At 42.8% G+C, this 26794-nt stretch overlaps 1 protein-coding gene across 1 annotated transcript in view; it reads left to right on the top strand.

The window, feature by feature from the left end:
* The window catches only part of LOC126158651 (guanylate cyclase 32E-like), a 660283-nt gene that overhangs the window by 266085 nt on the left and 367404 nt on the right, over nt 1-26794 (top strand). Inside the window, exons 8-9 of the mRNA XM_049916459.1 lie at nt 793-948; nt 13570-13575. Coding sequence (XP_049772416.1) covers nt 793-948; nt 13570-13575 — 162 coding nt within the window. The remainder of the gene's footprint in view (nt 1-792; nt 949-13569; nt 13576-26794) is intronic.

The following is a 26794-nucleotide window of genomic DNA, read 5'->3' on the forward strand; positions in this document are numbered from 1 at the left end:
CGAGCGGCGGACAGGTGTATTCTGTAAATGTGTACTCAACCGTGTTGCCCTAACACTCACAGACACGTGAATGAGGTTCGAACTAGGTCAGAGATGTAGGATGGACGTCAAATGATATCAACCGATCCAACGTAACTATTCCTCCTCATGAGTACCCCGTTGCATATCTAGGTAGCAAACAAGTTTTCAAACGGCTGTAGCATGGAAATAGTACGTTTCTAGTCATGGCTTCCAGTTCAAAATATTGTCTCTTCAGTGTCCTCTACAAGTCTCACACATTTGTAAGGGGAATTTCATAGCACCCTATAGAAGTTAGTTCAATGAAAAATGATGAACCTAGAAATCATTCATCAGACCTCTCAATGTTGTAGCTTGTAACATGAGTAACGTATATGAACATGCACATACAGGTAGAAATAATTATGTAGATTTGACAAACGCTAACAATTTTAGAAGAAATAGTAACACTTAACGTCGTTCAATAAGTTTCAGCATTAATTCTTTCAAGAACAAAGATTCATTCCGCAATGACACTCCACCTTATCCACTGGTTTATATCGCAAAGGTCATCGTCAACAAAAAGTAACAGATTATTTACTGATCACTACTAAGTCATTATTATTATTAAATTTTCATTGAGTAAGACAAAGTTTAACATTTGACATGGAAGAATATTAAATTAACTAATCATTTAAGCACCAAATTCATCCGCTACGAAATTCGAATCTAGACTTTATAAAGTTTGAAATTAATCTAAATGATGTCATGGCCAATGTCTTTAATTGTCTGCAGGTATACATAGACGTAAATGGAGACGCCGAGGGGAACTACACGGTGATGGCTCTGATGGAGGATGAATTGATGAATGGCACGTTAAGCGTCAGTATGCAGCCAGTTGGGTTCTTCCAGTACGCTCATGACAACGGTAACAGCATTACCGACCTGCCGGTGAGCCTGCTGATTTGTAGCTACTGTACCCTTCTTGTCTACGTCAATATATCTGGATCCGAGAGAAGCAGGACGGACGTTACAGCACTGATTGACGCCGCACTCGAATGTCGTTGCACTGAAATACCAGTACTGACATCCATAATTAGGTTTTCAGGGTCACTTAACGCAAATACGGACGCTTCCATTGAAAATAGCACGTCTAGTTTTCGTCCCCATCCGTGTGTCGTTGGGACGCAGTACTGTGAACTGACTTCAGTACATCTGTCGTAAAACATTTGAAGAGATATACTAAAATCGTAACTGCACGAGTCTAACGAAATTTTTAATATCGAAATTCACAGAAATGTAATTAATCTCCTTCTCTGCAATATTTTATTTCCTCCATCTGAGACATATCCATCTGAGACATACAGATAAGACACTATCAGCAGTTAGCTACGCATTGTTCGCAGATTAACAAAGAACTACAACAGAAGAGTAGATACTGTTTCATATACGCAAAATTTACAAGTAGGACAATGAAGTGCGTTGTGTGGAAGCAGTACGCACGTTGGCCAAAAAACTCGGAGCACTGAAACTTTTAATGGAAAAAAATGTTCTTAACACTTTTTAGATGTAAAATGGTGACGTAAAGAAGTGTCAAAGTTAGCCCACAGATATATGTAGAGGTCTTAATAATACGAATATGAAACTTAAACTTAAAAAAAAAGTTGTAACACACAACAGTATCAGAAATGGACGCCATCCGTGTGATCCGACTAATTTGTATATTTCGGAAACGGTGTGGGCTCTTGTAGCGTACAAGAATACCGCATTTAGATTTTGTAAATAAAGGTAAAATATCAAAGAAAATGTTTATAAAATGTAAAGGAGTTGGTACTACAAGGTTAAGAACAGATGTCAACATTACATACTAATATGGTCAAATAACCCAAAAAGACTCTGTATAACACACACGTAGTTTCGATGAAAGTAATTATTCCTGATTTTTACAGATAAAATAAGATGAGACCAACATTAAAATTAACACTTTACTGTTTCGTTACCTACAAGAAGAAAATATGGAGCTGTGACATATATAAGACTGAATTTGTAATTTTATATATGTACTAAATATGTGTGTTTTTAAATTTTAATTGTAGTCACTAACGTAAACAATTGTTATGGATGTATTGCTTGCCGTAAAAATCAATAAATTTAATTTAAAAAAAAAAGAATGGAAGCATTGCTAATCTATCGCTACTGGAAGTATTAATAATAAGGTTGGGATATCTTAGGTCCCTGCTCCAATAAACGAACTTACCTCAGAAACGGTGTTTCAGTTGTTCAGCCAAGTTAGCTTCTGAAATAGATACAATTTCTTCTCCAAGCTATAAATTAATGTTTTTTGTTATTATTTATTCGTTAGGGTCATCGAGGACAACGTTAAGTCTTGTTGCACTTAGCACTGATCCTGACTTTTTTCTAAGCCCAGATTCCCCTCATTCGTTGTCAGTGGGCCTGCTTGCGTTCTTTTGTCCAAAGGTCACCGTGTCTTCTCTGCGGTTGCTCGTCTCGGTTTATTCCATTTGTTGTCACTATCTTCTTTCGGAAAAGCACTCTGTCAAAAGCGTCTTCGGGTTTGACATGTTGCATCTAGAGATCTTCTTTGGTGTTTTTAAACCATGGCATCGTAGTTTTTGCTTTTGAATCAAAAAAGAGAAATATATTTTTGATTAAACTGTTTCCGTCCATTCGTTGAGGCGACCATAAAATCGTACCCGTTTTTTTTTTCTATTTTACTGTAGACCTCCTTTTTGGATCTGTTTCGATGGATACCATTCTTCTACTTGGATCCTAGGATTATTCTAATTATTTTGCGCACTTTTTCTCCAGTTCTTCGAAGCGTTTGGGGATAAGGTTTCGGCTGAATACAAAACTAGTGACGTATCTTAGTGTTCTGGAAAAGGCATTTCTTGTTGTAGATGGGATGTTTGGTAAGCTGTTTCTAACTTGAGTATCCGAACCCTAAGCACTTTCTTGTCCTGTCCATTTTTCATGATGATCTCACCCAGGTACTTAAAATTGTTCACCCGGGCAATGACCCCATATTTCCTACGGAGTTTTGGTGGGGCGTCTTCAATGTTAGTCATGACTTCCGTTTTCTCAAATGATATTTGCAGACCAGTTTGTTCAGCGATTTCTTTTAACAGTTAGATTTGAGACCTAGCGGTGTCTACGTCGTTTAACAGAATGGTAATGTCATCGGCAAAAGCATACCTCGATCCCCTTCGATTTGGTTCCAGTTCGCAACGGGCTATAGTTGGTTTCCATCAATCTTTCGCTCCAAGTTCTGATGATCTTTTCAAGGACGTAGTTGAAAAGCATTGGAGACAGGCCGTCACCATGCCTGACCCCTGTTTGACATGAAAAGAATCCGAGAGACACCCAAGGAATTTTGCTTTGGATTTAGTATCTGTTAGGGTAGCTCTAATTAATGCCTGCAGTTTACGGTCAACTCCGAACTCATTTACGATGTTCAGCAGGACCTCCAGGTCTATGGCGTCCTATGCCTTCTTGAAGTCTACAAAGCCTGACACGTAGTGTTTGGACCTTACAGTATAATATCTTATTATTGTTTTGAGGTTTTAGATCTTGAGAGAATTTTATAGGTTACCGGTAGCAGGGATAGTTGTTAATGTCTTCATGCTGCCTTTCTTTCGCAATTTCGCAAGGGATGGATCAGGGCCGTTTTCCAATCTTCAGGCAGTGTTTCCTCGTCCCAGCTTTTTTTCTATTTGTTTTTGTAAGATTTCAAGTGATTCCTTTGGGGCATATTTCCACAGTCATGCTACGACTGAGTCTTATCCCGGTGCTTTGTTGTTTTTGAGACTGGCAATGTGGCGCTTGATTTCATCTTTCCTAGAGGTTGAAAATACCGCTTTAGTTGTAAATTTCTTTTATTATCACGACCTGTTTCGGGCTCTCATATGCCCATTCTCAGATGTCGCACTGAAAATAGCAAGAGGCGGGAGATAATTATTACACGCCGCAACACACATAAAAAGCATAAAATTTCATAAAAAGTTCTAAAAACTTTTAAAAAACGTTTCGAAACCGCCAGTCGGGCTAGGTGCTATGGAACCTATGTCAATGCGAAAGTGACACCAGACAGTACTACGGACGACTGCCTGGGTAGGGAAATATTCAAATAAAACCAGAACACTTACACTGTGCTATGGCCCCCGAGCGCCGCAGTGAACATGTACCAGGCGCCGTTTGGTCCCAATGAGCGCAGAACAGGGAGTAGGGGATGCGAACGAGGAAGCAAATTGGTAAACCAGAATGACAAAAGTGCTGCCATCTATTTACGTAGAGAAGAATTTGAATTAGTCGTTTACAAGATTATTATATAAACCGTAAAGCGCAACGAAACTTTTCTTTTACATGAGTGGCAAACATGCTTCCAATTTAGTGGGGATATATAAGTGGCAACATGGAACAATGGAACAATGCGCCACAGTCATCATTTAAAAAAAAAAAATAATAATAATAAAAAAAAACCTACCCTACACATGTGCCACTCCTATTTACAAGCTCTCGTTACTGATCAAAGTAGCAAAACCTTACAGTCTATGCTGTTAGAAAGTAATATGCCAATTAATCGCTAGCAGCAATAGCACTAAAAGGACACAGTAAAAGTGGGGTCAGTTTAAAACCTGCTAACTGACAGTCGACAACTAATCGAGGCTTACATGAGATAAGACCTGAGACGCATTTTACATCATGAAAAGCAGGTAAATTTTTTAAATTAGCGAGGGCATAGGTAATGCCACAGTACTATAATGTGCCGGCCGGCGTGGGCGAGCGGTTCTAGGCGCTTCAGTCTGGAACCGAGCGACCGCTACGGTCGCAGGTTCAAATCCTGCCTCGGGCATGGATGTGTGTGATGTCCTTAGGTTAGTTAGGTTTAAGTAGTTGTAAGTTCTAGGGGACTGATGACCTCAGATGTTAAGTCCCATAGTGCTCAGAGCCATTTTTGAATACTATAATGCACCATAGTCATAGGATAAAACGAAAACATGAAAACTTTTATTAAGAGAGGTTTTCTAAAACTTTTTTATAAAATTTTATGTTTTTTTATATGTGTTGCGGCGTGTAAAAATTATCTCCCGCCCTTTGTTATTTACAGTACGACACCTGAGGATGGGCTTATGAGAGCCCGGAACAGGTCGTGATAATAAAAGAAATTTACAACTGAAGTGTTATTTTCAACCGCTAGTATAATGCTCGGATGCGGATGTTCGTCCAACAGGATTGTTTAATTTCATCTTCGTCTGGTGGTCTGGACTCTGGTCACCTGTGCAGTGGTTCTTTGGTCTCAATGGTGTTTGGGGGTTTATTACAGTTTAGTAGTTCTCGAAAGTAGCCTGCTAGAATCCGACAAATTTCTTCATTTGAAGTCGCCAGTGTACCGTCCTTTCGCTGAAAGCATAGTGCCGGTGGTTTGTAACCGGTCAATTTCCGTTTGAAAGCTCTGTAGTACTCTCTGATTTCATTCCCCCTAAAATTTTGTTCTAGCTTTTCAACTAGTGATTTTTGGTACTTCATTTCTCAGTTCTGTTTGCCCTGTCTGTTTGGGCACGTTGGAATTTGTAGGTTTCCCAATCAGTTTCCAATTTAGTTGAGAAGTATTGTTTCCAGCCTTTCCTTGAGGACTCACTAGCAAGTGTCATTCCACCAGGCATGTTTTCTCCTTCATTTTATTTCTGCAACAACTTTGGCAGCCTCTATAAGGCGCTCTTTGGTGGTACTGAATTCACAGTCGCTTAGCCTTGACTTTTCTTGGAACTCCATGATCCTTTGTCGAAGGTTATCATTGTCGAAGCGTATAATTTTTTTGGTGGTCTTTCTGGTGTTTGTGGGTATAGGTTTGAATTTAATTATCCACATGTAATGATCTGAAGCCACAATTTTGTTTTTTCTTTACTTTGACATTCATAATACACGACTGTTCCTCTTGGAGATGGCGACGTGGTCTATTTGGAACTCTCCGATGGTTTGGACGGGAGATCGCCAAGTGGTCTACTTTCTGGGTAAATGGCGAAAGTGGGTCGACATTACCTACTGGTTTTGATTTTCACAGATGGATACAAATCTTTGCCGTTTTGGTTGGTTTTCTTATGGGTAGGGTAATTTCGTATAATTTTTTTGTATTTTCGTTGTCCGCCGAGTTGAGCATTGCAGTCACCCATAAAGAGTTCACATGGTGTTTAGGAAGTTTAGATAGTTTTTCATCCAGTAGGTCCCAGAAGCTTTTCCACTTCTTCTGAGTCAGATCTATTTTTATCATTTGTAGGGGGCACGTACGTTTACTAGGGCGTAGGTTTTGTTGGCACATTTGACTGTCAGTATGGATAATCTGTCATTCACTGGTTCAAAGTTTCTGACCGTTTTCTCACGGAAAACGCCGTTCCAAGCATCACAGCTCCATTGAGAACCAGTTTTTGAGCTCCAGTCTTGAAAAAACGGTAACCGTCGGATTCAAAGATCTCTTCATCGGGTACCTTGTTTCTTGTAGTGCAATTATGGATATCTAATTTTCGTTCAGGGCTTTGGTGATGGTTTTCAGCTTGCCAGTTTGTGTGAGTGAGTTTATGTTGAAAGTTGCTAGAAAGGTTTTTGATTTAGTTCTGAGTTTTTGACTGCGCGGAGTACACCGGGACGCTCCGATTCTCTCATGCATGATGTCTCCCCCAGAATCCGAATGAGACTCGTGCGCCGTGGCTTCCACGACGAGGGATTCTTCCGAAGGCTTACCCCTGGGGTAATTTTCATGAAATGTTGTGCCATCATGCTTCTTGACTTAATTTGTTTTGGATGCATACGCACCCTGGTTTCAACTAGAGTTGTTAGCCCTAGAGGTTGCCTCGAGATGTTTTCTGGCTTCTGTGTAGTTATTTCTTCTCAAGGTTTTCTTCCTTTAGCCTTACATAAGCCAATATCGCACTACAAGGCAGTAGCCGCTAGTTTTGGTCCACCCCGGGTATTTTATTTCCCCGGTACCCACCTTATCTGATGAGCATTCTCCTATCCGCCACCTGGGGAGGCGCCCGATGGGAGACTAGCAACTCTACACGGGAATTAATGTTTTCAAATACTCAAAAATTATCGAAAACAGTTCAGTTGTGGGTTAAAATTTACTCTGGTTCATTTGAGGCTACACGGTCAAAATGTTCACAATTTCAAGTTGGGGAACCCAGTTCGGAATAAGGAATAAAAAGTTTAATTGAAAGTATATGAGCTTAACATCAGATTAGTTATTATTATAATAAAAAACTGATTCAACATTGCGCTGATGTTTTCGCAAATTGTTCCACGATAGCATTTACATAATGTTCAGTCCAATTAAAACTGGAAATACTTTAACAAGAAAACATCGTCAATTCAACATTTGGAACAGCATTGCCTCACCAATATTCTACAAGGAAAATACATGTCCATTCGTCAGACAGGCTCTTCATTGTGTTACTAAAGCCAGAAGCCAATTATCAATCAACAAGCAATCTGCAACCTTCTTCTTGTTGCATAGGTATTTTACTCTACTAAACTGAATACAATCGTGTATATTAAGACGAAAAGTAAATAATGCGAGTTTCATTTGCAGCTACACAAATGTGTCATATTATGGCATCGAAAGTGTGCCAAGAACGTTTATACCATGAAGTGTTGCTCAAATTAGCAGGTATTACTATAATCAACATACATCTACAGACAGAAATTAAACTACTGGCCATTAAAATTGCTACACCCTGAAGATTACATGCTACAGATGCGGAATTTAACCGACAGGAAGAAGATGCTGTGATATGCAAATGATTAGCTTTTCAGAGCATTCACACAAGGTTAGCGCCGGTGGCGACACCTACAACGTGCTGACATGAGGAAAGTTTCCAACCGATTTATCATACACAAACAGCAGTTGACGGGCGTTGTCTGGTGAAACATTGTTGTGATGCCTCATGTAAGGAGGAGAAATGCGTACCATCATATTTCCGACTTTGATGAAGGTCGCATTGTAGCCTATCGCGTTGCGGTTTATCGTATCGAGACACTGCTTCTCGTGTTGGTCGAGATCCAATGACTGTTAGCAGAATATGGAATCAGTGGGTTCAGGAGGGTAATACGGAACGCCGTGCTGGATCCCAACGGCCTTGTATCAATAGCAGTCGAGATGACAGGCATCTTATCCGCATGGCTGTAACGGATCGTGCAGCCACGTCTCGATCCCTGAGTCAACAGATGGGGACGTTTGCAAGACAACAGCCATCTGCACGAACAGTTCGACGCCGTTTGCGGCAGCACGAACTATCAGCTCGGAGACCATGGCTGCGGTTACCATTGACGCTACATCACAGACAGGAGCGCCTGCGATGGTGTACTCAACGATGAACCTGGGTGCCCGAACGGTCAAACGTCATTTTTTCGGATGAATCCAGATAATCCAGATTCTGTTTACAGCACCATGATGGTCGCATCCGTGTTTGGCGACATCGCGATGAACGCACAATGGAAGCGTGTATTCGTCATTGCCATACTGGCATATCACCCGGCGTGATGGTATGGGGTGCCATTGGTTACACGTCTCGGTCACCTCTTGTTCGCATTGACGGCACATTGAACACTGGACGTTACATTTCAGATGTGTTACGACCCGTGGCTCTACCCTTCATTCGATCCCTGCGAAACCCTACAGTTCAGCAGGATAATGCACGACAGCATGTTGCAGATCCTGTACGGGCCTTTCTGGATACAGAAAATGTTCGACTGCTGTTTTGGTCAGCACATTCTCCAGATCTCTCACCAATTGAAAACGTCTGGTCAATGGTGGCCGAGCAACTGGCTCGTCACAATACACCAATCACTACTTTTGATGAGCTGTGGTATCGTGTTGAAGCTGCATGGGCACCTGTACCTGTACACGCCATCCAAGCTCTGTTTCACTCTATGCCCAGGTGTATCAAGGCCGTTATTACGGCAAGAGGTAATTGTTCTGGGTACTGATTTCTCAGGATATATGCACCCAAATTGCATGAAAATGTAATCACATGTCAGTTCTAGTATAATATATTTGTCCAATGAATACCCGTTTATCATCTGCATTTCTTCTTGGTGTAGCAATTTTAGCGGCCAGTAGTGTAGTCGCAGAAGACAGTCACTCAGCCGGCTGACTTGGACTGCTGCAATGCAAAGTGATAACCATGTGGAGAGTCTTAGTACTAATCAGTGACTCGAGTTTGCCTCAGAGATATCGTTTATGTTTCCAGTAATCAGGGTTAACCAGTGTTCGCTACTCTACAGCTCAGTCCGACATAGAGGATTTCATTATTTTTGTGCATGACATTTCCACTGCACATTTCACACATTCGTCTGAGTTATACATGCATAAATCATAGGACTGTGAAACCAGTTCTTAAATGTATGATTAAGATACAAGTGAATCCATTTATTTCGGAGACTACTTTTGTATTTCACTGTGGCTTTCAAAACATCGCTACATAACAGTAAATATTGTTATTGTCTTCTGCTAATTTTACACTGTGTTATTGCATTATTACAGTTAATTACATATCTTCAACAAGCTGGTGCTTCCTTCTGATGGCCTTATGTTATTGTTTTATACGAAATTAGCCATGGAAGATGCCAGAGAAACTTCATGCGCATTCTTTGTCAGGCGTGAGACACGACAGGTATCGTGACAGAGCAATAAATTCTTGATACAACGCCAAGTAGCAGAGGTTCAGGCATAATAGAGCTACATGAGAGACAAATGCAGCTCAAATTGTATAATCAGAAGTAAATATGTTTATTTCTTACAGTCATAAATAACGTGAAGTCGAAAGTTTTGTTAAAGGGATAACAAAGCATTGATTATACGAATTTAAATTTTTTTATTGCAGGGAAAAAATAAACTGACATGGCTCCGAAATAGGTAATTTTATTGCTGTTCTGGTACTTAATTTACAATTTCATAGTTCTGCTAATTATGTTCCAAATCATTTTTCATTTACACTATGAACATCAAAGAAAAAAGGCGGTTACCACTATTATAATCAAGAACAAATATTACTATTGCTACAAGGAAATACTTCCAGGACAGGTCCCGCACTGTCATGTAAATTTCACATTAGTGTGGAATACTAATACAAGATGAATGCATTAGGAGCGAACTGCGCTCGGCAGTGGTTGGTTGGTTTGGGGAAGGAGACCAGACAGCGTGGTCATCGGTCTCATCGGATTAGGGAAGGATTGGGAAGGAAGTCGGCCGAGCCCTTTCAGAGAAACCATCCCGGCATTTGCCTGGAGTGATTTAGGGAAATCACGCTCGGCAGTGGTGAATCAGGTAGAAACACATTTTGATACCCTTGCTTGTTCCTAAGAGTGCGAAGGAAACCGAGAGATTCCCAACGCGAGGTGCCAACAAAGATATACACTAAAGTGGCAAAAGTCATGGGGTAGTGATATGAGCATATACAAATTATGGTAGTTTTACGTACCAGGTGCAAAAGAGCAGTGCATTGGTGGAGCTCTCATGTGTGCTCAAGTGATTCATGTGAAAAGGTTTCCGACGTGATTTGGCTGCACGAACGGAATTAACATACTTTGAACACGGAATAGTAGTTGGAGCTAGACGCATGGGCTATTCCATTTCGGAAATCAATGGGGATTCGATATTCCGATATCCACAGTCTCAAGACTGCCGAGAATACCAAATTTCAGACATTACCTCTGACTACGGACAACGCCATAGCCTACGGTCTTCACTTAACGACCATGAGTAGAGGCGTCTGTATAGAGTCGTCATTGCTAACACAAAAGGAACACTGAGTGAAATAACTGCAGAAATCAATGTGGCCCGTACGACGAACGTATCCGTTAGGACAGGCAACCAAACTTGGCGTTAGTGGCCCATTGCAGCAGACGACCGACTCGTGTGCATTTGCTAACAGCACGACATAGCCTGCAGCGCCACTCTTGGACTCGTGACCACACTGTTTGGACTCTAGACGACTGGAAAACTGTGGCCAGGTCAGATGAGCCCCGATTTCAGTTGGTAAGAGCTGGTGGTAGGGTTCGAGTGTGGCGCAGACCCCACGAAGCCATGGACCCAAGTTGTGGGCAAGGCACTGTGCAAGCTGGTGGTGGCTCCATAATGTGTGCTATGTTCACATTGAACAGACTGTGTCCTCTGGTCTAACTGAACCGATCATTGCCTGTAAATGGTTATGTTCAGCTACTTGGACACCATTTGCAGCCATTCAAAGACGGAATTTTTATGGATGACAATGCGCTAAGTCATCAGGCCACAGCTGTCCGCGATTGGCCTGACCATTCTGTACAGCTCGAGCAAATGATTTGTCCACCAAAATCTCCCGACATGAACCCTATCGAACAATTATGGGACATAATCGAGAGGGCAGTTCGTGTACAAAATCCTGCAACGGCAACGCGTTCGCAATTTTGGACGGCTATAGAGACAACGTGGATCAATATTTCTACAGATGACTTCCAGCGACTTGTCAAGTCATTGTCACGTCGAGTTGCTGCATTACACACATAACGACAGGATATTAGGAGACATTCCTTGACATTTGTCATCTCAGTTTATAGCACTGTGAAGCATTGAGCAACATTTGCTCAGTGCGCACATCTGTTGATGTACACGATTTAAGTAGGAGAACCTTTGAAAGAAAATGTGCTGTTCAATATGACTCATTCAGGAATGTCATCCACAATATACTGAACAACATGAAACCACTAGAACACGACAGCGGTCGTATCTCCAAGTCAGTGGGAGCTGCTTGCTATAAACCACGAGTCAAAAAGATGTTCAGATGCCTTTCGCATTGGTAGCAGGGACGTCCACTTCAGTGACCATACGGAGCAAGCCTAAGAGAATGCATGTTTATCAATATATCGTGGAGTGGAAAATGAAACTAAGCAGTAGGAGAAAACTAATGACATATTATGAATGACTCCAAGAGTTAGTTGTCGATAAAGATGATGTATTGTCTGCCATATGGTTCATAGATCGGATTTTGTTTGATTTGTACCTCTATATTAGTTTGTAAATACATGTTAATGGGTGTATAGCAATCCAATTGCAATTGTCCATGATTTTATTGCTGTGAGGTGTGCTGCATGGATGCTTGTGTTTGGCGAAATCTAACTCGAAGAGCTGAAGTGAAACATTTGAGGATATATTCTTTATATAATACAGAAATCCGCGTTTTCTACTGACAGAATCAGGTAACCGTTTTGAATAATGCAGGTAATGTATCGCTGAATATGGCTCTTGAAATATGTAATATCGACTGTTTACTGCCATAATTCCATCTTTGCCAGAATGATCTTCGTCTGTTAGTGCATGTTGCAAGAGGATAATTCTGCAGTTGTAAATTTATTTCCAACCACAGCTATCGTTACCGCTGCTTCTCATTAATAATAGTTTCGCTTGCGTTACTTGCCCTTGTGAATCTAGATCCCTTATACGAGTATCAATATAAGTCGAGACTTGTCACACTTCCACAGTGCTTTGTCACACTGTTAGACATGCCTACGCACTTAAATGTTTCAGCCATCGCCGACGGTGAAGTTTATCAATTCCTGTACCTGGCTTTGAAGCCCAGACCAGAAAGCGACGCAGATATTTTCCAGGTAATAATGCTCAGGCTACGCCATTTTATCCAGAACGCTAAGAGAAGCAAAATATAACCCAATTGCAACTAGTGAAAAATTTAAATCTCAAACTGAGTAAAGTGGAATAGTGGTTAAGAAACTACAAAGCTGCACCCCTACATTTTTTTCCCCCCGACCCAAGTCATCAGGCCTGGCCTTCATACAGATTTGATTATTTCCAGTCAAATCCCAGTGTGCTACGAGTGGAGAAAATGAGTTCCAGCCACGAACTCATATTCAATCTGATCCTAACCGTTCAACTACTTAAGGGTTCCTTAAATTATCCCACGAAATATTTGATGTCCATACCACAAAGTCTAAACCTGTCACTTTCTTTATACTTGGACAGCTGAAAAAATACTTCAGTTGTCATTTCGATAAAAGTTTTCTGTATCTTATAGTATTCCTTTTTCCTCTTTTTATTTCATTTATTAGTTTTATTGAATGTTTATTTCCTTCGGTTGAATGTCTTTAGATTTAGTCCCACACAGAAATTGTTCTTAATGATTAATAATCTTATCGCCTACTTTATGGGACAATGAATATTACAAATACATAATTTTTAAGTTGGTCTTCTGTAGATGGGATGCAGGTAACATAAAGAGCCTTTGAGGTTAATAAAGGACAGAAGAAACGAAGTATACGAGAGGCGTTCTGTAAGTAATGCAGGTTTGCTTTATCAAGACTCCAACGCACCATATTATTCCCCACTCTTTTGACTGCTACAAAATCCTATTTTTCAATATAATCTTCTGATGGTACCTTACGGAGAGGGCCTGTATGCCGGCAAGGTAGCACACCGCTAGCCAACATCTTGCTGCACCAATAACCTCCTCGTCTCTACGTATTGATTTCCGCTGAATGCATCCTTGATCGAGCTAAACATACGGAAGTCGGAAGGTGCGCGTTCCGGGCTGTAGGGCGGAAGAGGAAGAGTCCAATTAAGGGTTTGTGAGCTCCTCTCGGGTGTACAGACTTGTGTGAGTTCAGTTGTCCAACGAGGTCGATCACCTCGAATGGTAACGTCCACGCGTTCCAACAATGATGAACCACAGGTGGATGCGCGCGGCGGGCACACGGTAGATGGGACAGGTTTGCGCGACGTTGTTGCGACGATGACAGACGTCTCACCAACGACTCACAGTAGTTTTGTTCACTGCTAGATCTCCGCAGACGTTCTGCAAGCGGCTATGAATATCTGTGATGCTCTAGTTTTCCACCAAAGGAGATTCTCTGCTTGTAACCATAGAGTGTGTATATCTACCGAGTGAGAATAGTTTACTGCGCATGTTTTCGACATTAAACCGGGCTTGTCACGTGATTGTGGGACGACGCTGCTTGTTTACAGTTTGCGGTAATAGCGAATCTTGAATATTGCACGTATTCGCCTAGTTTTAATATATGCTTCTACACTTTGAGTTTTACTAACGGCTATGGTGCAGATTGTCAGTGTTATGGATGTAAAGAGAAGTCTGTGAAAGGAGGAACAGTTACTTTTCGTAGGTATGTACAACAAAAGTATAATTGTAAACTGCATGTCAACATGGGGCACTTTATTCACTAAAGGGAAAAAACCGCAACACCAAAAAATAATTAATGTAAAGAAATTTTGGGAATACTTTTGACAAGGTAACATATTTAAGTGATTAACATTGCAAGATCACGGGTTCATGTAAGCGTGAGATAAGCCATTGCAAATGTGAAACGCTGTTGCGTTAATAACCGGTGTACCCGCCATAATGTTGAATGCAAGCATGCAAACGTGGATGCAGAGTGTTGTACAGGTGCCGGATGTCGGTTTGTCGGTTGGATCTACATGCCTGTTGCACTTGGTCTATCAATACATGGACGGTTAATGCTGTTTGTAGATAACAAAGTTGTCTGATGATATCCCATATGTGCTCGACTGGAGACAGCTTTGATAATCGAGCAGGCCAAGACAAAATGTCGTACAACTTAAAGGTTGTTGGGTTACAACAGCGGTATGTGGGCGAGCGTTATCCTGTTGGTAAACACCCCCTGAAATGTTCTTTATGAATGGGAGCACAGCAGGTCGAATAATCAGGTTGACGTGCAGATTTGCAGTCAGGATACGTGGGATAACGACGAGAGCGCTCTTGCTGTCATGCGATATCGCATCCCAGACCAGAGCTCAAGGTGTAGGTCCAGTGCGTCTAGCATGCAGACAGGTTGGCCGCAACCCATCAACTGACATCCTTCTAACCAATACACGGCCATCACTGGCACAGCTTTCATCAGAAAACACAATACATCTGCACCCTGCACTCCAATTATCTCTCAGTTGACACCACTGAAGTCGCAAATGGCAATGTTTTGGGTCAGTGGAATGTATGCTACAGGGCGTCTGGCTCGAAGGTATCCTTGAAGTAGCCGATTTGTAAGAGTTCGTTGTGTCACTTTGGTGCCAACTGCTTCTCAAATTACTGCTGCAGACGCAATGGGATGCGCCAGAGCCATACGCCGCACGCAGTGATCTCTCTCTGTAGTGCCACGTGGCCGTCAGGAGCCCGGTCTTCTTGCGACCGTACATTCTCATGACCACCGTTGCCACCAACGCAACGGCCTTGCCGCAGATGATACACCGGTTCCCGTGAGATCACTGAAGTTAATTGCGCGCTACTCGACCTAATAGTAACGGCTTCGGTCAAATATACCATCATAACGACCGGGAGGGCGGTGTGCTGACCCCACGCCCCTCCTGTCGGCATCCTCCACTGAGGATGACACGGCGGTCGGATGGTCCCGATAGGCCACTCGTGGCCTGAAGACGGAGTGCTTTTTTTTTTTTTTTGTTATACCGTTGCCAGCAATCATGTACAGTGGCTACATTCCGTCCGTATTACACGACCTCGCTCAGACTCTGTCAGGTGTCGCCTTAATGGCATTCGTGACTAACATCAACTCACCGCGTCCAGTCTCAAAGCTAACTAACATTCACGACCCTTATAGTATGTATTTAAAGCAAATCTGCCTTGCATGCTCACAGAGGCGCTACTTGCGCCACTATTCTGTGAGTGACGCGAAATTTGAATGGACATCGTCTTTCAGATGTGGAAACACGCCTGCGAAGTTTCGATTTCACACGGCTCTTTTTTCTGTCAGTGTATATTGAAAAATATCGAGACACGATATTATAAAATCTTTTATTGTAGGGATAATTTCTGCGACTTTATGGCCATGTGTTTACGACATATGTGACAGATAAATTTGCAAGTGTGTTTGAGTAAGCTGCCAGTCAGTGTATAGGCCTACATATTGGTGCTATGTTCGTATACAGATAAAATTTATATATGACAGTCTGATTAATTTCATACAATTTATCTAGGGTCTCAGACCGTTTTGTGTATCTAAGTATTTCTGCATGAGACAGTTTCCTATACAGTGTCACTGCAACGAAATGAATGAGAACAAAGAATCGATAATTTGAATAAGTGCGATCGAAAGCGCAAATAAATATTGTTGGATGTTACTTCTTATCCCGTTGCCGAAAAACCATAAATAAAGTGGAATCTGAGATATGGCACATTGCTCTTCACATCTTTAAGCCAACTTCAGTTCTTGGTATCAAATTGTTAAGATGTCTGTAAAACGCGTATACAAAGTTTCACGATACTTCTGAAGGTGATCCATCTGCAGCACTGAAGTAATAACGTTCAGAACACGCTAAGCGCTATACGGGCTAACATAAACCGTTCGAAAATCACGTAACTTGAGCTGCAGCAAATGTTGAGAACAGAATTCTCCTTCTGCGCATCCGAATGCTCACTCCTTAGGTAATTATACTCCATGCTTGGAACGCACCTGCGTTACAGACACCATTTTGAAGGCAACGTATAGCGCAACCAACCATCAGAACTTCATGAAACCAAAGGAACTGAAGCGCAAATGTCCCACGATGTTCCACAACACATTCTGCATTTTTTAACCGAAATTGACGGGTAATAAGAATGTTGCATTACTTATTGAACGCCCCACGTATGTTTAATTGACCTATTTTCTGGCGATTTAATTTATGTTGAACATTCATAACGTTCCGAGTATGTACTCTTTTACGTCTTTTTGTATACATTATAGGTTGTTGTTGTTGTTGTGGTCTTCAGTCCCGAGACTGGTTTGATGCAGCTCTCCATGCTACTCTATCCTGTGCAAGCTTCTTCATCTCCCAGTACCTACTGCAGCCTACATCCTTCTGAATCTGCTTAGTGTATTCATCTCTTCGTCTCCCTCTACGATTTTTACCCTCCACGCTGCCCTCCAGTACTAAATTGGTGATCCCTTGATGCCTCAGAATATGTCCTACCAACCGATCCCTTCTTCTAATCAAGTTGTGCCACAAACTCCTCTTCTCCCCAATTCTATTCAATACCTCCTCATTAGTTATGTATTCTACCCATCTAATCTTCAGCATTCTTCTGTAGCACCACATTTCAAAAGATTCTATTCTTCTTGTCTAAACTATTTATCATACATGTTTCACTTCCATACATGGCTACACTCCATACAAATACTTTCAGAAACGACTTCCTGACACTTAAATCAATACTCGATGTTATCATATTTCTCTTCTTCAGAAACGCTTTCCCTGCCATTGCCAGTCTACATTTTATATCCTCTCTACTTTGACCATCATCAGTTATTTTGCTCCCCAAATAGCAAAACTCCTTTACTACTTTAAGTGTCTCATTTCCTAGTCTAATTCCCTCAGCATCACCCGACTTAATTCGACTACATTCCATTATCCTCGTTTTGCTTTTGTTGATTTTCATTTTATACCCTCCTTTGAAGACACTGTCCATTCCGTTCAACTGCTCTTCCAAGTCCTTTGCTGTCTCTGACAGAGTTATAATGTCATCGACGAACCTCAAAGTTTTTATTTCTTCTCCATGGATTTTAATACCTACTCCGAACTTTTCTTTTGTTTCGTTTGCTGCTTGCTTAACATACAGATTGAATAGCATCGGGGAGAGGCTACAACCCTGTCTCACTCCCTTCCCAACCACTGCTTCCCTTTCATGTCCCTCGACTCTTATAACTGCCATCTGCTTTCTGTACAAATTGTAAATAGCCTTTCGCTCCCTGTATTTTACCCCTGCCATCTTCAGCATTTGAAAGAGAGTATTCCAGTCAACATTGTCAAAAGCTTATGGGCTTATAGGTTAGTTACGTGCTAATTACGCCGTGTGTAATGGCGGATGTCAGTAAACGGCGGAGCCAAATACAAAGGAGCACCTGTCCGCCCGTAGCCCCGTGCTAATAAACTGGCAATGAACTTGTCTTCTCTGGTATCGTCTTCGTCTTCGAAAAAAGGAAGACAAAAGAACAAGCGGAGAATATAATAAATCTTTGTCCTACATCATCGTATGTGATGATGTCTATTTAATATTAAGAATCGATATAATCTTGCTACGTTGGAGGCGTAAAATAAAAGTGTGACACTACAGTCTCATATCTACCGTATTTTTAACTTCTATCCCGCTAAAGAAAGCATTCAGAAAAAAAGCTTAATTAAAATCTTTTCCTCTACACAGTGCTCAAAGAATGTTATTGCACAACGTTTTCCTCTCAAAACAAACCATACGTAGAACTAACATCTGTCTCTCAGTTTCAATATAAATACCAATGGTATCTTCTTTAAAAACACTCTAGAAAAGAGAATTAATGCTGTACGACAATCAAAACCACTGTTTGCTGCAAGCTGCCGCACTTGCTTCTGCTAAGGCAAGCATTCGGATCCGCCGTCGCTGTTGAGCATGCACATCCAAGTAGCAATGCAACTAGCAATCAGTTAAGTCTCCGGTTCCTAATTGTGGCATTCGATAGTCGCAAGGCTGCGTTCTCTGGCTTGATGGGCACAGGCTTGCGACAGAGACGTGCTGTTAATGGGTAGAAGTTCGGAACTTCCAAGAGCCCTCCCTAGCACAGTGCACGACTAAAGACAACGAAACTAGGCGGTAACCGTGGAGGTACAAAATCAGGGGAGCTGGCACAACAAACTTACGCTGTTCATTGTTTTGAAGCCGACGCCACCGTGTTAGATGCCCCGAAAACATAATCACAGTATTATCTACACGGAGAATGATTCCTTGCTTTTTGTTCGTAATTTCTGTTGTGCACTCGATAATTGTTCTAAATGGTAAATATAACGGTGCTGTAGTGTCATGAACGCATTTTCAAACGTTGTATGGTCTTCAATGCGTATTTCATCAAGTAATACGACGCATTTGCTCTCATAAATTATAAACGACTCAAGCTGCCATGTTTGATCAGACAACTTTCACCACTCGAAGCAGTCAAAACCTCTGAAGGAATGGTTTTGGGGCAATGGAGATGTCGAACGTTATCTTCAAGTTTTGACGATAAGACAACTCCTCTTATTTTTACTTCGATGCTACAAGGTGTTTATAAATGAATATCGGGGTTTTAAAGCTTTATAATATTTATTATATTAAACTTACAGTTATAAATGATATGTCAAATGAAAGAGCAACTCAAACAGTTTTACCAAGAACCTTATAAATGTTCAATGTGAGCACCATTTGTCACACGGCACACATCAAGTCTATAGCCGAGTTCTTCCCAAACGTTGATAAGTGTGTCTTCAGTGATTGTAGCAATAGCTGCTTCAATCTGGTTTCTTAATTCAGGGAGGTCTCCTGGTAGCGGAGGCACGTACACACGATCCTTGATGAAGGAAAAAATCGCATGCCGTTCGGTAGGGTGAACGTGGAGGCCATGCAAAGCAAGCCCTGTCATTGGGCCCCTAGCGGCCTATCCGGCGCTTGGGTACAGTGAAATTCAACCAATCGCGTACTTCGCTATGCCAGTGTTCACATTCAACATTTACAAGGTTCTTGGTAAGATATTTTGAGTTGCTCTTTCATTAGACATATCATTTATAACTGTAAGTTTAATTTAATAAATATTATAAAGCGTTAAAACCGCGATACTCATTAATAAACACCCTTTATAAATGCTAAATAAGTACCGCAGCCACGTCTCTGACACCGTTCAAAGAAATGACACGTTACAGAAGTTCGAACATGTGGTCGGTGTGAAGAAAATACGATGTTTTTATCAACGTCCATTCTTTCCACGCGAACCATTCACTGATGAGCCGAAACATTACTACCACGAGCTTAACACCTTGTCTGTCTCCCTTTGGAACGAAATACAACACTGATTCTGCGTATCAGAGATCCGACAGTTTGCTAGTAGCTTTGTGGTGGTATGTGGCTTTAGATGTCTACGCACACGTCTTGTAATTCGCGTAAATAACGGGCCGCTGAGTTGCGTACGCGGTGATGGCGCCCGATAGCGACCCAGATGGGTTCCAAAGGATTTACATCAGGCGAATTTGGTCATCGGTGCATCAACGTCTGTTCACAACAATGGTCCTCAAACCACTGAAGCACGGTTCTGGCTCCGCGACACGGACAGTTATACTGCTGAAAGATACCATCGCCGTCGGGGAAGACCTCAAGCGTGAAGGCATACAGGTGGTTCGCAGCTGTCAGCGTGTCTCCGATTGCTACCACAGTCTCATGCAAGCGCAGGAGAATATCTCCCACAGCGTAATACTGTTCACACCAGCCTGCGTCCGTTGCGCGCTCCACGTTTCGACCCGCCGTTTATCTTGGAGACGACCACCGATCTAGCGTAACAAAAATGTGACTGACCCGAAGAGCCGACACGTTTCCATTGACCGACGATCGAATCCCGATGGTCCCGTGCCCACTTCAATCGTAACTGACGATGTCGCTGAATCAACATGTGGACATGTAAGGGTGGTCAGCTGCGGAGCTCCATGTTCAACAATGTACGATGAACAGCGTGGTCCGAAACACTTGTGCGTGCACGAGCATTGTGCTTTTTCGGCGGAGTTGCCACAAATCACCATCTATTCTACTTTACAGACAAGCCTCCGAAACCCCGGTTCTGTGAAGAGTTGGCCCAACCACTTAGCGCCTAGTGGTAGTTTCACTGTCCTACTTATTTCCGTAGATGCTCACGACAGTAGCACGTGAACATTCAACCATCTTCGCCGTTTTCGAGATATTCGTTCTCAGGCTCTGCGTCATAATAATCTGTCCTTTGTTAAGGTCGCTTTTCTCAATGGAATTCGTCATTGGCACCCAGATCTTCGCTAGGGTGATACCCCGTCCGTGTCTACTCCGCTCAGATACTTTAGTTACCACGTTAAGTGCCCGCAACACCACCAGGCGGCATCCAACGTCGTATTGTTTTGGCTTATCGGTGTATAATACCTGGGAGAGTACCTATGAGGAATTCTCATATCCAGTTGTCTGTGACACAGCACAGGATAATAAAAACACCTGTAATCGTTCTACAGAAGAGCTGTCTACAGTCCAATGTCTCCACACAACACCATGGACTGGGCGGCTGGTCCCGGCAGAGGTTCAAGTCCTCCCTCGGGCATCGGTGTGTGTGTTTGTCCTTAGGATAATTTAGGTTAAGTAATGTGTAAGCTTAGCGACTGATGACCTTAGCAGTTAAGTCCCATACGATTTCACACACATTTTTCATTTTCTAAAAAAAAAAAAAAATAAAGCTGACATGAGTAACATTATTGGCACGCTAGGATAGAATACATCTCGGTTACCGGTTACCCGATTATCGAGGTTAGAGTGTTGCGGGAGGGGGGTTAAGAATTTCCGTTCACAAATCTCGTATTAATATATTTGATCCTAAAGCGGTCTGTTTTAACTAGAGAAAACCAAATATCCCGAAAGCGACGCATCGTACGTAAAGAGTGTTGTAGGTGCAAAGTTAAGTGGAGGTTTACTATCCTTAGCCTTAAAAAAGCATGTTCTGAGAATTTTTTCTCGGGATGTGTTATGGATATCAATGTAAAATTTGGTCAAAAAGTTTATTGATATTTCCTTTACAAACTGGAATTTTTTAGACAGGAAATGTCGAAGAGCAAAGGCGGAAGTGCCCTCGGAACGAAACAAAATTTCGATGTAGACCTCCACGCGCGGTATGTCACAGGTCAGCCTGCTCGTCTGAAATCAAAATTGAGTGACGTTAGCGAAGTATATAAGATTCTTTAAGAGTTGTACCTCGCTTAAGTTATTTGGACCATAGGAAACAAAATGGCGGCCATTTGAAAAAATAGGGTTCTTTTTTCATTGATTTTTCGACTTCGTCGGCCAAGTAAAAATATTTATAGTTGATTGATCGGAATAAGAGTGATACAACTCCTAGACAATTTAGTTAGAATCATGCCAATCGGTTCAGTAGATCTGAAGTTACCATACCGCGCAATAAAAAAAGACATTTCGAGAAAAACGCGTTTAAAGTTTTGACTACATACAAATGCAAATTAAGCAACTTAAGTTCAATCTGCTGTTCCGGGTCCGTAAACTAGTCCTTCCTCTTCCTCACAGAGGGCGTTCTGCTCGATCTGGGCCACCCTGCGCTGCTCCAGAGCCGCTCGTACAGCCGGTGACAAGCGATTTTCGGCCGCTTGAATCCGGTGGTCGTCCGAATGCTTGGCGAAATGCTTCGAATAGAGTCCCAGGGTGACGTCCATCGTTGTCACGGTCTTCAAAATTGCTGAATACCCTTCGCTGAAGCTGATCACTGCTAGGAAAGTCGCAATCTCCACACTCCTCGCACCAGAATGCAAATGCTTGGGAGCTAACTTCCAAACACACGCTTCCAAACTTTCATTTGAATTTTGTGTGTTTCCTCTCAAGCACCGGTACAATAACTCGTCCTCAGAAAGAAAAAAAACTGGTGTGTGAAAAAGACCGATTTCAGGCACGTACATTTCTTTGTTCAACCGCGAATAACAAACATTTCCGTTCCGTATTCGGAAAAACCGTTTCAGGGGTGGATTCTAAACACTTTTATGGATCCAAAAGTGCAATTTTAAAAAATCGATTTTTTGAACCAAAAGATAGTAAACCTCCCCTTAATATTAGTAAAGGGGACATCTGTCTGTGCTACACCCCTCCTGCACGGGTGGGGTCAGCTTCGTATTTTCAAATGGGAACCCCCATTTCATTGCATATTCGGTTTCTACGCCAAAAAATATGTGCAGTTTACTCAAACCGCTGGTTTTCATCCGTGGCAGGTACTGCTGTAATCGATAAATATCAAATGTGCCTGCATTTCCAATTAAGAACCGGCGCATTTGATTTTACATTTCGTTAACGATGTAAATGTAAACCTTTATGGTCTAAAGGTTGATATAGATTTTGAGATGTTACTTAAGCGTTGCAAATGTGATTGTACAGTACAAATAATATGGCTAGACATTGACATTTCAGGCAAATAAGCTACTTGTATGGAAACACAGTTTTCTGTTCCCTTGATTGTGATGAGAAGCCAGACTGTCGGAATGCTTGATTACGGTGGCCGCCCTCAGATCCCGCAATGAGGGTGACTGATTTCGATGTTATTTCCATTCAGCCACTGTTTTCATTCAGTTTCACGTAAGCTCCCGAGGCCCACCGCACGGCGTCCATGGAGACGAGACGCTCGCCGTAGTTTCAGTTAGGTCTTGGTGGTGACTTAGTACCTATGTACCGCATTTTTAAAATGTGACTACGCCTATTCAAGCTGTTTTAGTTTTATTTCTACACCATGCCCTCGTAGACATATTATAAAATCAGGTATATCTTCTGAAGAAGGCTCAATTACTTGGGCTGAAACCTAGGTAAAGGTTGGTTTCATTACCGCAATCGAGGCTGATAGTTTCTTATATATTAATATTATTAGTTTTTATTATTGAAGAAAAACCGTTACGAAAAACAAAATTAAGAAAAAATGAAATATTAAGGGGAAGAAATGGATAGAGAGGCGTACATACTCAAGTTACCAAGAATGTTGAATGAGATAAAATCAGAGGACTTGGATCACATTAAAAACTTACTTAAATTATTATATGCTAGTTCTGAAAACATCTTATCTATCGTACAATCAAATATTCGAAAACAGGATACAAAAATTCGACAAGCTGTATCACCAATGGATAGCTTTTTAATTACGGCAGATTCGATTTTTCCAAACCGTATTTATTACTTTTATTACAAATATAATGCGTTTGTGTTTGTGTTAACAGAAAAAATCTGCAGAAATTTAAAGACATCTGTACTGCCATTCTAATCTTCCTTGCGGTGAAAAAAATAAATCTGTTAATTAATTTCGCACTTCCTTAGCTGTAGTGGCCATCTTATATGTTTAGGGTTGCTATGGTACATTTGTTTTGGCGCATCTCACTTTGTCCCATTCCCCTGTTCGGCGCTGCATTTTAGTACCTATATTAAATACACAATACTTCTGCGAGATTTAGAAAAACTTCCAGCGACTGGAAACTTCGACAAATAGTTGCAGCAAGACGCAAGAAACTTGCAAAAGCTACTTCTGTTGATGGAACTTGCGGAAGGTGACGTGCTGGGAGTGTTTCCACGTCAAGTTGCCAAAGTAACTTCTGCAAGCGACTCGCTGAAGTTTACTTGGTTATGGACACACGCCTTTAGAGTATGGCAAAGGCGGTTTTCTCACTGATATGCACTGAAGAACCGAAGAAACGGGTACACCTGTCTCATATAGTGCAGCGTCCCTGCGAGGACGCAGAAGTGCCGCAACACGACGTACAGTAGCATGGACTCGACTAATGTCTGAAGTAGTGCTGGAGGGAGCTGACACCATGAATCCTGCGGGGCTGTCCATAAATCCGTAAAAGTACGAGGGAATGGAGACCTCTTCTGAACAGCAATGATGTTCATATCTGGGGAGTTTGGTGGCCAGCGGAAGTGTTTAAACTGAGAAGAATGTTCCTGTAGCCTCTCTGTAGCAATTCTGGGCGTGTGGGGTGTCACATTGTCCTGCTGGGATTGCCCAGGTCCGTCGGAATGCACAATGGACATGAATAAAGGCAGGTGATCAGACAGGATGCTTACGTGACGTGTCACCTGTCAGAGTTGTATCTAGACGTATCAAGGGTTCCGTATCACTCCAACTGCACACTCCCCACACCATTACAGAGCCTCCACCAGCTTCAACAGTCCCCTGCCGACATGCAGGGTCCATGGGTTCATGAGGTTGTCTCCATAACCGTACACGCCCATCCGCTCGATACAATTTGAAACGAGACTCGTCCCAGCAGGCAACATGTTTTCAGTCATCAACAGTCCAATGTCCTTATTGATGGGCCAAGGCGAGGCGCAAAGCTTCGCGTCATGCAATCAGTAAGGGTACATGAGTGGGTCTTCGGCTGCGAAAGCCCATATCGATGATGTTTCGTTGAATGGTTCGCACGCTGACACCTGTCGATGCCCCAGCACTGAAATCTGCAGCAATTTGCTGAAAGGTTGCACTTCTGTCACGCTGAATCTTCAGTCGTCTTTAGTCCAGTTCTTGCAGAATCTTTCGCCAGATAGGAGCGATGTCGGAGATTTGATGTTTTACCGGTTCCTGATATTCACGGTACACTCTTCAAATGTTCGTATGGAAAAATCCCCGCTTCATCCCTACCTCGGAGATGCTGTGTCCCATCGCTCATGCGCCGACTACAGCTCCACGTTCAAACTCACTTAAATCTTGATAACCCGTCATTGTGGCGGCATTAACCGATCTAACAACTGCGCTATTTTTTTCTTTATTGTCATTTTGATACCTTCACAAACAAGGTAGGCCGGCAGCGACCTATTTATGCCACTCTTCGGCCACAGAAAAGACATACAGTACAACAGGACTACAGAAAAACAAACATACATGAATGGCAAAAACGGGAGACAAACATAAGAAAACAAACGAAGACGTTCACTAACGCACTGCTCGGATAACAAAAGAAAAAGACGTTCAACACTGCACACAACGTAGAGGACAGAACGTCACACTTGAACAGAGGAGCTTGGACGAAAGAGACACTGATGCACTGACGGGACGATTAACACGAGCACTGCGGTGACGATCTACGGTGCATGAAAACGCACTGTTCAAGCACAAAGACGGGGGACCTGCCAAAGGGAAGAGGTGTGGGTAGGCGGGAGATGGGAAGGGTGTTGATGCCAGTGGGAGAGGAGAAGGGAGGGGGAGCGTTAAGGGTAGGGGGGGGTGTGGAAGCCTGGGGGAAGGAGGGAGGGAAGGAGGGAGGAAGAGAGGAGGTAATACACTCCTGGAAATGGAAAAAAGAACACATTGACACCGGTGTGTCAGACCCACCATACTTGCTCCGGACACTGCGAGAGGGCTGTACAAGCAATGATCACACGCACGGCACAGCGGACACACCAGGAACCGCGATGTTGGCCGTCGAATGGCGCTAGCTACGCAGCATTTGTGCACCGCCGCCGTCAGTGTCAGCCAGTTTGCCGTGGCATACGGAGCTCCATCGCAGTCTTTAACATTGGTAGCATGCCGCGACAGCGTGGACGTGAACCGTATGTGCAGTTCACGGACTTTGAGCGAGGGCGTATAGTGGGCATGCGGGAGGCCGGGTGGACGTACCGTCGAATTGCTCAACACGTGGGGCGTGAGGTCTCCACAGTACATCGATGTTGTCGCCAGTGGTCGGCGGAAGGTGCACGTGCCCGTCGACCTGGGACCGGACCGCAGCGACGCACGGATGCACGCCAAGACCGTAGGATCCTACGCAGTGCCGTAGGGGACCGCACCGCCACTTCCCAGCAAATTAGGGACACTGTTGCTCCTGGGGTATCGGCGAGGACCATTCGCAACCGTCTCCATGAAGCTGGGCTACGGTCCCGCACACCGTTAGGCCGTCTTCCGCTCACGCCCCAACATCGTGCAGCCCGCCTCCAGTGGTGTCGCGACAGGCGTGAATGGAGGGACGAATGGAGACGTGTCGTCTTCAGCGATGAGAGTCGCTTCTGCCTTGGTGCCAATGATGGTCGTATGCGTGTTTGGCGCCGTGCAGGTGAGCGCCACAATCAGGACTGCATACGACCGAGGCACACAGGGCCAACACCCGGCATCATGGTGTGGGGAGCGATCTCCTACACTGGCCGTACACCACTGGTGATCGTCGAGGGGACACTGAATAGTGCACGGTACATCCAAACCGTCCTCGAACCCATCGTTCTACCATTCCTAGACCGGCAAGGGAACTTGC

The sequence above is a fragment of the Schistocerca cancellata genome, chromosome 2 (genome assembly GCF_023864275.1).
Source record: "Schistocerca cancellata isolate TAMUIC-IGC-003103 chromosome 2, iqSchCanc2.1, whole genome shotgun sequence".
NCBI classification, from domain to species: Eukaryota; Metazoa; Arthropoda; class Insecta; order Orthoptera; family Acrididae; genus Schistocerca; species Schistocerca cancellata.